The sequence below is a fragment of the Haplochromis burtoni genome, unplaced genomic scaffold (genome assembly GCF_018398535.1).
Source record: "Haplochromis burtoni strain Fernald_Lab_line unplaced genomic scaffold, NCSU_Asbu1 Contig_56, whole genome shotgun sequence".
NCBI classification, from domain to species: domain Eukaryota; kingdom Metazoa; phylum Chordata; class Actinopteri; order Cichliformes; family Cichlidae; genus Haplochromis; species Haplochromis burtoni.
Window position 1 is genome coordinate 328,611 of NW_024582417.1, and position 12,442 is coordinate 341,052.

The 12,442-nt window shown below is 41.0% G+C and overlaps 1 protein-coding gene across 1 annotated transcript; it reads left to right on the top strand.

Annotated features, from left to right (window-relative positions):
* Nucleotides 1-2,778: 2,778 nt before the first annotated feature.
* LOC102299243 (transgelin) lies at nt 2,779-7,996 on the top strand. Its single transcript, XM_005922044.2, has 5 exons — nt 2,779-2,961; nt 5,961-6,147; nt 6,242-6,413; nt 6,544-6,646; nt 6,747-7,996. The coding sequence occupies exons 2-5, from the start codon at nt 5,968-5,970 to the stop codon at nt 6,895-6,897; spliced, it is 606 nt and encodes a 201-aa protein (XP_005922106.1). The 5' UTR covers nt 2,779-2,961; nt 5,961-5,967; the 3' UTR covers nt 6,898-7,996.
* Nucleotides 7,997-12,442: the final 4,446 nt, after the last annotated feature.

Genomic DNA, 12,442 nt, shown 5'->3' on the forward strand with positions numbered 1-12,442 from the left:
GGGTAAACTCACTGATAGAATTTAAATAGACTACATGCTTCCTGTTGTGTACTTTACCCTCGAAGGTCAGGCACTGAGACCACCCGTGGTCTGAACATGTAGATTTCTTTATTAGTCCACAGATATCAACATCATGACACCTCCTGCAGTGCAAACCTGCTGCTGATGATATGTGGTTATATGGGCGTAAAGAGAGTATCACTTCATGTTGAAGGGTTTTTTCAGTTTATTAATATAACATTGCACAAAGAAAACTTTAGATGGTGTGAAAGGTCCTTTTCTCATCGATTATCTTGATGGAGGCTTTTCCATTCTCTGCCCTTCAACATTAACACAGCATAACAAATTGTGCATGAATTAAAAAAGAGATGAGACAATCATAATTTCCCTTTCCCTTTCAACCCAGTAAGTAGTTCACCTGATCAACAACATCTGAGGCTCTGCAGTACACAGCCATGTTAGCATTCAATCTCAAGCTGGCATTCAGCCACAAGAGCCATTATAGAAATATGCAAACAAAGTGAAGGTCCAGTACAATGAGTGCAGCTAATACATTACCAAAGGTTGAAAATAAAAGCATTACATCCTTGGACTGCTTCCAAATATTAAATTCCATTTCGCTTTTCATCTCTACCGCACAAAACACTGGCTTCAAAACACAGCAAGAGATAAGACCCTGATTTTATAGATGCACTCTATTTATTCAGTCATTATTTTTAAATAAACAAAGAAAGAATAAAAAAAGAGGCTATGCAAACCATACAGTAGTGCTCACAATGGTGAAAGTAGGCATTTTAGTTTAGCAGATTATTTTGGATTTTGCACGTCAGCACTAAGTGTGGCTGAGTATGATAGGAATGCTGCGGGAAACAAAAGCTTAAAGATGTGATCTGCTCGATGAAAGGTTATTACAATATATCTTGAAGGGGGTCATAATTGTGCAAAGTAACCAATTTCAGGACAATCCACCCAACGATTTTTTATATATTTAAGTGTGCACGAACCAACCAACAAACCTGGCTTGTTAGAACTTGCAGCTGTACCTACTTTTCTGACCAAGGACAGCCAGGTGTACCTATAAAGAGTGTTATAGCACTCTAAAGTTCATCAGTCTAAAATAGGTCTGCATTTAAATAATTCAGCTCCTGGCATTAGGTTTATGGTCTCCATCTGTTTCTTTTCCTTTGCTTGATTTTACAAACCCTGATGACCTCACGGGTATTTCTCCATGGGTCAGCTCTTTTTCAATTAGCAGCTTAGCATCTCCCAGCATGATCATTAACACCCAGCGGCATGTCCACCAACCTGAAATAAAACACATTCAAATGTGTTCTCAGCACAAGGTTAAACACGGAGGGCATTTTAGTTCTCATTTGAACATATTTTAACTTGCAATTGCACTTGTTTGCACCCCTGCAGTGGGAGAAGCAGTGAGATGATGTCACCTGATATCTGCCACCCTGAGCCACCAGATGCTGCTGTTGCGCAGGAACAGCCTATAGAGATGTAAATAAACCAAACCAAAGCTCCCACTTCTTATTGAAACAGGATTTTGTAGATGGAAAGTTTAAAATCAAGAAAAGGTCTGTAGATCTGACACTGGGAACCATCAAATTCAAGGCAGGTGATTACGTCACAGCTCTCGGCTGAAGGATGAAAAACCAGGGAGGATAAGCCTTTAACCGCTTTGCCTAAAGATGAGAAACGCTGAGTGTGTTTGGCTTTTGCTCCGAGCTCACCAGCGTGTGGAATTTCTTGTGTTTGTGTATATCTGACATTTACAGGTTTGCTGGATAATGTTCCCACGCAGATTTCTGTCATCTGCATGAACATGAACTTTGCTCTGGGTTCATGTAGAAGAGGAAGGGAAGAAAAAAAACCCCTCATTTTGTTCTGTTTTCTCGTGTGTGCTACTTGTTTAGTTCAAAGAAAATAACCCAAAGTCAAATAAAAAAAATACATTTATGACGGTGGAAGTACAGCTGACTGCTACTGAAAGTGTGTGCAGATACAGTTTATGTGCAGAAAAGAGGAAACGTTCAACTACAACCAAACCTTTCAAGTTCTATCAGACGTCTGTCTGACACAAACCTTCACTTATATTAAAACTTCCCAGCATTTTTTAACACCTACACTCATGATGAGCGGGTTTAATTGATGACTTCAGACAGTGATAGCTTCAAACAGTCATTTCATGAGAACTCTGCAGGTCCTGACTTGCTTCTATGGACAGTGGCTGACAAGGCTGAGATGCCTCAGAGGGAGTGTCCCCCTCTATAAACTGTGCGTTGTATCTGTTGAAAGTGTGTGCAAAGCCAAGAGCAAGTTTCAGCTATAAGAAAAGACACTGTGACTGAAATAAAACCCTGACAGAGAGGAAGGGGGATTTACATTTGACATCTGCTTGCTGTCTCTTTCAGTTTCGGCCTGATTTGAAAGACCACAGTGAGCAGCAGTTTGATTTAAGGCACTAAAAACTCTCGTATGTGCGCTCCCCCGCTCTCTAATTACTGGAACTGCCTTTCCCGTGCTCTGTCAGGCTCCACTCGAGGATTTGATCATCCCTGCCTCCCTTCTGTCCTCCTAATCCCATCTTGTTCTTCAGTGGTAAAGGGTGAAATTCAGAGAATTCTTTTCAGTGACCACACCAAACTCTGAAGTCACATGTCTTGTTTTTCCCTTCCCGCCCGTCTCCTAAATAAGGAATTACAATTTGAGGGGGGAAAAGGAGAAAGAGCGTAGGGGCGGGTCATAAGAGTGAAATAAGAGGACCTGAAAGGCATAGCTCTCTCTTGCTCCCTCTTTCTACTGAAGTGTAACACTTCAGGGGTGTTTGCTTCGCTTAATCCTGCCACTTCTGTACTGTGCACTCTGCACTGTGTTGTAGAGGAAGAAGAAGAGCAGACACACAGCAGCGCCAGACCAACCCCACCTGCATTCACCAGAAAGCTACTACACAAAGTAAGTAAAGGCTCCTCTTCTTTTCCTCTCAGTTTTTTTGCTTTTTTTTATTCTCATCAGCAGACATTTTTCTGCTTCTTTATGGATCTTGTGGCTGATTCTGGTGCAGGAAATATGAAAAATATGATACTGCTTCTCATGCTCTCCACCCTTGCTCTCTGTCTCCTTCTCCCTTGCTTGTGTTTGGTCATACACAGGCCGAGGCAATACACTGAGTTAATATTTAGCCATTCCTGTGTGTATTCTGCGTGAGCCTGTGCATTCTTCTGTTATAAAATCCCATTTTGTTTTGTCTGGCTTCTCCTCTGAACACGCACCTCGTGCTCACGGCATGTGAGACCTAACAATTCCAGGAAATGTTAACAGGTTCAGCCTCTGACAAACCTCTCATCGCTACTGCCTAATAGTATATAATTTTCCTCTTCAGGGTATGTTTTGAACACCAGGTTGTTGGTTCAGAAAGTGGCAACTGGCAGCTTGCTGCTGCCACATTTTTTGTTAGATTTATGGGCCTTGATAAAGTTTTATAGTTTGAGAAACTGACGTTAGGTGGTGACTGCTATCTTTTGTCATGAGGTGGAAATACAACAGTGGGGACTGTGCAAGATGAAGGAAGGCAAGAGCATGAAGAAATAATCTCGGTCTGGATCCACCGTGTTCACATAGTAAGGATTTCAACATGAGCTGATGGTGCAATTTTATGAAAGCTGTGCAAGCCTCTTGTAACAGATGTCTGCAAGTTACTAGAATATGATTGTTTAACAGTTTGGAGGGTGGAGTGAGACAAATGACTGATGATGAGTAACTCGGTCACATATGGAGCGACATCTGAGTAACTTAACGGTGTCTTACTCAGATTTCTAACGGTTTCTAGTTTAAACTACACAAAACAGGCATTAAAAAGTCCCACTGTGTCAAACTGAAGCAGAGGATTAATAAAACGATGGTGTACAGTAAGACGTCTGGGAGAATGAAGGCTTCAAATACTAGATTTAGTGGATTCTATGATCATGCAGTTTAAATGATTAATCTGCAGTGTTCTCCTCTCTGATTAGAAACAAACAAACACACACACACACACACACACACACTATAAGACATGCACTAATTAGGTATGATAATGATCAGGAAGTGTTCAGTTATTCATCTTACACAAGTTGTAAGTATGATTTGGTCATTCAGAGGTGTTACGTACAATTTCAGCTGAGTGGCTGTTTAAGCTTCAAATCATTTTGTGGTAGTAGCCCACTGTGGGGTGAGATTGTGAGATGGGAGGGAGTAGATGTGACTTTATGATTACAAGATGTTCCCACTTGACCACTCCCAGTTATGTTTTTAAGTGCACAGCTCTATGTGAGCTTCTAAGTCACGCTTCCATAAACACCTGCGCACACACTCCTAGTTGCAGTTTTACAATTATGCTTAGGTGGACAATCATCCCTGGAAATGCTGCCGCGAGTTACAGCGACATTGGCCATTTAACGTGTCACTCATACATCAGATTTCACGCTCAACACGGGGTTAATCTGAAAGAGCGCCTTCTCTGATTTCGTCATTCCTTGCAAGACGTTCAGGTCCTGATGTTTGCAGCTGCTTGATGTAACGGGCATGTCCGGACACCACACAGATGGAAGTCGTCTGATTGAGAAACAGGCTACTTAGGAGTTTGGATGGCTGAGTATTTTCCTCGCTCTTGCCGCTGTTAACAAACAACTTTTGGAATAACTCTGGAGACAGGAAGACACTTATCCTCCGCATGACCACATAACCACTGCAACCTCAGACAATGAACAGAGAACAATGTGTGTGTGTGTGTCTATAGCAGCTCCAGCGTGGAGCTGTGGACACAATGATAAACTGTCAAACTTTCTACACATATTGCGTAACACTAATCCTCTGTTTGGCTAAAGGTGTGCCTGTATGTCCTGGAGCAACATCTATCTATATAATTCTAAGTGTATATTAAAGTCTGCAGAATTAAAAATAGATCCTCCAATTTTTTACGAGTCAGATGTGATTCTGAATCCTGATATTTGCAGAGCACCTGCTTACCTTAGATGTTAAATGTGCAGATATTATCACAGTAAATTATTACAGTAAATGGAGAAAAAAGGGGAGAACGAGCTATAATCATCCCCATCTGTTATGTGGATTCGTGGAAAATTCCAAAGTTGTTGTGCCGTTGTGCGACTCGATTTGGATCTGTAAAAGCAAATTGTGTATTGCGATAGTATTTCTTTCTGTTTTTTTCTTACAGACCGTTTCCATAGTGAGCAACACTATGTTGTTATGTTTAGATTCCTGTATATACACAGCTACCTTAGTCAGGAAGGAAATGACAGCTGAATGTGCAAACAGGATGGAGGGAGTAGGGTGGTTTGGCTGAGGCCAACAGGAAGTTCTTTGTGCATTAATATGTCAGATAAACCAACCATAATTACTTTCAGAGTGCAACAAAGTTGGAATTCCTCAAGTCATTAAACACTTTAATTTCCATTGTCAGAAATGTATTTGCTAAATAGCTGCACTGCTGCGGCCTGGATAATGGAAAACTCAGATTATTGTGTGCATTGCATGGTTAGTGCCCTGCTCACGCTCTTGTCCTCAGGTCGTCATCGGCTTCTTTTCTAATCCATCTAACCCTGATAGTATGGCAAATATTCGTATTTGTTTCATACACAGCAGAGATTTGAGACATATGAAGAGCGCACTAACTTCAAATGATAAATGAGCCTCTTGAGGTGTGAAAGTGACGACCAACAAAAATATGCTCACTTTTAGAAAGTCTCCTCAATCTAAAAGTTTCAAAGTAACAGCTCCTCATAAATAACAGAACATTCAGTGGAAACACATTCACTGGATTGATTGCATCTGTGGGTGTGAGCGGGGCAGGCATCGGTATGTGAACACTATTAAATCTATCAGATATTAGAATGCTGCCAGGGAGTGGAGTTTGCTGAGCTACCAGCCTATCTAACATTGACTTTCCCTTCCATTAGGATTACAATGGCAAACAGAGGTCCCTCCTATGGTCTGACCCGTGAGGTTCAGAGTAAGATTGATAAGAAATACGATCCGGAACTGGAGGAAAGGCTGGTGGAGTGGATCGTTGCCCAGTGCGGATCTGGAGTCGGTCGGCCCCAGCCCAACAAGACAGGCTTCCAAAACTGGCTCAAGGATGGATGTGTGAGTTCTAGTTTTGCAGAAGTGTAAATGTCCTTATAAAGCATTGTAATTCACTTTATGAACAGTGTATTGAGAGGACTCCGTGTGTGTCTAGGTGCTGTGTGAGCTCATCAACAGCCTGTATGGAGCCAACAAGCCAATCAAGACCATCAAGAGCTCTGGCATGGCATTCAAGCAGATGGAGCAAATCTCCATGTTCCTCAGAGCAGCTGAAAGTTACGGAGTCACCAAAACTGACATCTTTCAGACTGTAGACCTCTTTGAGGGTAAGATAACCAACCAACCAGAGCTTTTCTTTACTGTAACAATTGAGACTCAAGAGGGAAAATACAGTACAGGTTCTCCTCCTTGTATTTCCGTGGGCTCTGTTGATGTGAGGATGTTGCATGTCTGCAGGCAAAGATCTGGCTGCTGTCCAGAGGACCCTGATGGCTCTGGGAAGTGTGGCTGTCACAAAGGGTGATGGGAATTACAAAGGAGACCCCAGCTGGTTCCATAAGTAAGCTTGTCCTCCTTGTCCTGTAAATATGCTTGCCTCTGAGGAAAGATGAAACGCAAAGGAGGTTTGAGCACTGACTGACGTCTGTTTGTGTGTGCAGAAAAGCCCAGGAGAACAGGAGAGATTTCTCGGAGGAACAGCTGAAAGAAGGCCAAAGTGTCATCGGCCTGCAAATGGGCACAAATAAAGGAGCATCTCAAGCTGGCATGACAGGCTACGGACGCCCCAGGCAGATCATCAACAACCCCTGAACCGGAGCAGTTCTTAAACCGCCCTCCTTCTGCCCTCTGGAAGGCCAGTGAGCAAGGAGGAAGAGACTTTGACTCTTACCTTGGATATGAGGAAAAATGTGACCTGACTGTTTTTCAGATTTTAACGGGACCAAAATAGGGACCAACGAGAACAAGTGCACATGTAGATCTTTAACAGTAGAAATCAAACATTTAACAATGTTTCTTTTGTTTGACTCATTGTAAATAATTTCTTTTGTTACAGAATCAAAAACAGTTGCTTTGCATGTTTAAACTCATTACCTTAAAATCATTACTGGAGACCACAATGTTAGACATGTTTGATTTCTTACCTTGCACAGACAGGGAGCTTCAGACCATTTCATTACAACAAAGAAAAATCTGCTTGCAGGGACTTGAAACCTGCGTGAGAGAAGAAATCCCTAGAAATCCCCCACTTTCAATGTTCTGTTTGCTTTATTCTTTCCTGTAACATCTGCATTATTGCAGTCAATGCCTCTTCTCAAAACTCTAGCAGCGCGCGCATTCAAGGACACCAAAGATGTAAGACTCTGTCATGAAGTCTTTAATTTAATGATAATGTTCATTATTTAGTGTACACTGTCTTTGTTGACTTTATTCTTTCTGTCCTTCTGATGACATAGCCGTCAATTCATGGATGTCAGGATGTACTTAAATACACCTCCGAGGATTGTTATGAGTGTTTTCCCCACAACAGCTGCAGTAAGACACAGATGTTTTACTGTGTCTTACTGCAGCTTTTCTGGGTACTTAGTGTTACAGCTTCACAGATTACAACCTTAAGCAGGTACCAAGTTTCAGCTGATTCAATTTGTACTGGAATGAAGTAAAAACTTAACGAAAGGTAAGACACGTACAGTTTGCTGTGGTTTACAGTAATGTTAGTAGGTTATAACAAACGCATCCAGTAATACAGCCAAGTTTAATTAACTTTAGAAAATAAACTGCTTGGTTTGAAAAAGGTATAAACTACACCTGTGTGTGTTTTTACTGTTCTATTACATAATCTATTGTTAGACGCCGTGAGTCAATCAAAATGTTGGACCGCCTCTTTGAAATAAAGTTTGATTTAACTTTTGAAGAAGCCTCTTTTGTAATGAATCTATGGCCTAAGGAAGTGTGTCCTGTTCACACTCAATGATGTCACCGTCGCTATCATGACTCTTGATAACTGGTAGCTGGTAAACTGCAACCTATGTGCCTAGCAACAGATAATAAAAACATCAGTTTCTGCAGGTAGTCAGGGCGACACGTATGTTTGTGTGCCGTAAAGCTGAGCTGTACTTTAAAGAGAGGTCAGCTAAGGCTGCCAAAGGCAAAGGTGAAGAAAATAATGTAAGGGAGTAATAAATAATGTTGGACTTTGCCTACTTTGATGGAATAAGAGAAGCCAGTGAGAGACTATCGTTATCGCTGCCAGGGTTTTGTTTATACTGTGTTCTTGCTTTGGTCCAGCTTAAGCTGTTCAGCATGAAATGACTCAGAAACAGCCAGAGATGGAAAAGAGCAGCAGTAGAGAGAAAACAGTAAAAGAAGATGCTTTGATGAAAAAAGAGGAAAAAGTGCAGCTTTAAAAAATAAAAAATATATATCCAGATGGAGTCTGGAGATTAAGGTGGCTTGGGTCAGAAGGAGTACAGGTCATGACAGAGGAGGATTTCAGATAGTAGAGAGCATTTCCAAAAAAGGACGAATCATTGCAGGAGGAGGGTTAAAAAGAGACTTCCTTTTCCTCTTCCTTCTTAGCAGGAAACTGCGTAGGTGCTGACACAAAGGGGGTAAATTAGTATAATGTAAATGGAGGTGGAACCAGTGTGGAGCAAAGACAACAACACTGTAGGTTATCCATCAAAGCGCAACATGTACTTGTGTTTTTATAGTGACTTATTTTCACAATAAAAGCATTAGTCTGAGAAAATTGATGACTTTGAAGATAGCAAGCAACTTAATACTACTAATAGAGCCCACTCTGCTGTTGATAAGCTGTGGCCCATTAGTGTCAGCGTGACAGCAGCTGTTATCTCTGCCAAAGCCCAGACTGTTATAAGAGTCAAGATGTGTTTATGATTTCAAAACTAATATTTATTTCAACACTAGCAGACACGCGTGGAGTGTTAGTGCCAAATCAGCACCAATGAACTCTTGAGTCTCACAACATGTATCCAAGTTTATTTGCACATCCACTGATATAACAAGCAAGTTTTTTCTTTTTTGGTCATTGCAACACATGACAGATAATCTACTGTATATTTCTCACTCACTATGTGTTAATAGACCTCTCCTGTTTTCCTTCTCTCACCCCAACCGGTCGCAGCAGATGGCCCCGCCCCTCCCTGAGCCTGGTTCTGCTGGAGGTTTCTTCCTGTTAAAAGGGAGTTTTTCCTTCCCACTGTCGCCAAAGTGCTTGTTCATAGGGGGTCATGTGATTGTTGGGCTTTTCTCTGTATCTACTGTACAATATAAAGCGCCTTGAGGCAACTTTTGTTGTGATTTGGCGCTATATATATATAAATAAAACTGAATTGAATTGAATTATATATTTCTGTTTGAAGGGGCAAAAACTTTACCAAAGTTAATGTGTGGATTCGGTGCCCATTTGCTGCCTTTTCATCTCTGCTAAGCTCCTTTATTGACTGAATATCTACACTCCCCGGCATCTTTTCCAGGTACACCTGCTCAGCTGCTCATTTACGTAACTATCTCTCATTAGCCAATCAGATGGAAAAAGTGGAAAAAGTTGCTGGTCTGATGAGTCTTGATTTCTGCTGAGACATTTCAGTGGTAGGGTGAGAACCTTGTTGAATCTGTGCCATGAAGAATTGAGGCAGTTCAGAAGGTAAAAGGGGTTTTCAACACAGTACTGGCAAGGTTTACTTAAAAAAGTGCCAGGCACATGTATGCATACACTTTTACTCCTTGCTTTTGCTACCTTATCTTCTCTTTTACATAACTAATGATTAGTTAGTGATTTATTTTTCCAACTGTTTTAGAAAGTTGTGGTAAACACGGTGCCTTGAGGTTTCACAAATTTAAACTGTGTGAATAACGTGTGCAGAAACTCTGTGGTGGTGGGACCAGAACAAGTTATTTAAACTGGGTGTAACTTGATTTGTGTAACTAAACCCAAAACAGGAAAAACACACTTGCCCTTTTTTTTATGCATAACGATCCCTGAGTGAGGAGCATCACTCCACAACAGTGGCGCTAAATACAGTGGTTGAACTGTTTTACTTCCAGGGAGGTGCGTGTGTAACTATTACATAGATTTAAATAGCAGTTTGAGGCAAAACATTGTTCCTGACCCGCAGTGCTGAAAGGCAGCTGAAATTAGTGAACCTGAAAAACCCATCTGTTACATTTGAATTATCCCACAAACAAACAAAAACACACGTCACTCAGCTCTTCCTCTTTTTTTTCTCATAGTCACAGTCTTTTTTCTTTTTTTTTCTTCAGATAATTTGAAAGAGAGTAGTGGTGCGCAGCGTTTTTTGATAGAAGGCCTTTCATTCCCATCAAGGTTTTGATGAAAGTGTGACTGGGCTCACCGCAGTGGAAGGTACTTTGCTGCCATGGAGGGGCATAACAGGGCGGATTATGATCGCCTTGAGATTAGAGAAGCTACTTTTTTTGAGCCAGTTTGAATATTTGGACCAGCTGGGAAAATGTGACAGGGGAAGCTGATGTAACACCTCCTTCCCCTTTTTCAGCCACTGCAGTGCTGCTGGATAAGACACATAAGGGTTGGGAGTAAAGCCCCCCTCGCTCCAGTGGCTGCAGGAAAGGGCTGATTCCATTATGCCAAAAGGTCATTTGGGAACCACTTAACTATGCAAGTTTCAGCATTTATTTATTCAGCGGTGTCTCAAGAAGAAGGTTACAACATTGCATTCAGATATCATGACACAATGAGTAACTTCTGTTTAATTTCTATAAGGACCTAAACATGCAAGCAAGAACCAGTCAGACCGAAAGCCATCTGGCCCAAACCTGAAAATCCATGTAACTCAAACGGCCTTTCAGTCTGATTATCAGGCTAGAACTAATGCTACTGTTAGTAAAGTTGGTTAGGCGGGACACTGATTGACGCAGTGGAAAAGTTTTTGCACACCATTTCAGAGCCCTGGCTTCAGTCCATGACAGTAGGACTTCTGGCTTGTTTAAAGTGAACAGTGAGAAGCCAGTGAGGGATTGCATGCTTTTTGCAGGACTAGTGACTACTACTGGCTGCTCTGTGTGCTCGGTTTCACAGAGTCCTCTTCACAATCACCAACAAAAACTGCTATGGCCTCATTCAAGAAAGTTCAAGAAAGTAGTTTGTCTGTTTCTTAGCTGTGTTGTATGTATTTGAATGAGAATTGATCCTGCAGGTTTTAGATATCACCCTGGTTCAACACACCTGAATCAAATGATTAGTTCATTACCAGGACTCTGGACATGTTGAGGAGGTTATTTAGCCATTTAAACAGCTGTGTTGGATCAAGGACACATCTAAAACCTGCAGGACACTGGCTCTTGAGGCCTGGAGTTACCCCTCCCCTGGGATACGTAGTGTGAATGGGCCAAAACTGGAAATCTGACATCATGTTTTTAAAATACAAAACAAAAAATGGGCGACACTGCCCTGATGTTCTCATAGAAACATCATAAACACAACTTACTCTTCTGGGTCAAAGGAATGAATTCATGCAGGGACATTTTAAGTCTCACTGTTAGGTTCTCTGTTTTTGGTTAATGAAGTATTGAAACCAAACACATAACTACTACATATATAACTAATTGACAGAATGTCCAACTTCCACCTTCATAAAGTTCTTTTTTTTTTGTCTGTAAAGGAAATAAAACCAAAGGTAAACAAAGTGATTTTATTACTTTCAAAAATGTCTATTCATATTGTAATTATATCCTATCATGAATTATTTTATCTGCAGCAGTCATGTGGCGAACCTCTGATAGCTGCAGTATGCTAACTTCCCCAGTTTCCACACAACCCCTTTGATTTAAGGTGTTTCCATCGCCATCACAAATAAACTCCATTTATTTTTAAGCCCTTCAATCTAATCTAACAATGAAAATGAGAACTATAATCTGATAACCTAACTATCTGTACAACTATACAGTTTAATTCTAGCACACTGGATACACATATAAACTTTTTTTTAAGTTCCAAACTTCCACAAACCAAAACGTTGACAGCTGATTTATATGTTTACCCATGACTGGATCAGTTGTGTTATGATAGGCATTGTTTGTAGATATGTAATTTCATTCAGGGGAAAGTTTGAATTCAATTTATTTTTATTTTGACAATAATAATGGCTTTTGCAATAGATGTCATGCCATAAATGAGAGGGGATAAAATTTTAATGCGCTTTGTGGGCGAGTTTGATTTGTACACAATGTCAGGAAGGGACGTGAGAGGTTACGAGTGACGCCTTCTTTTCAAAAGTCACAGTGCTGGAGCATAAATCTCATCAAAAACGGAGAACAAGCAAGAGCTGTGTGAAAAAATAGAAGAGACGCACAT

Excerpts from the sequence above, each read along its gene's own strand:
- LOC102299243 (XM_005922044.2), top strand. The coding sequence starts at position 5,968 with ATGGCAAACAGAGGTCCCTCCTATGGTCTGACCCGTGAGGTTCAGAGT. Across the intron at positions 6,414-6,543 it reads GACTGTAGACCTCTTTGAGG|GCAAAGATCTGGCTGCTGTC; the intron begins GTAAGATAACCA and ends GCATGTCTGCAG. Across the intron at positions 6,647-6,746 it reads GACCCCAGCTGGTTCCATAA|AAAAGCCCAGGAGAACAGGA; the intron begins GTAAGCTTGTCC and ends TTGTGTGTGCAG.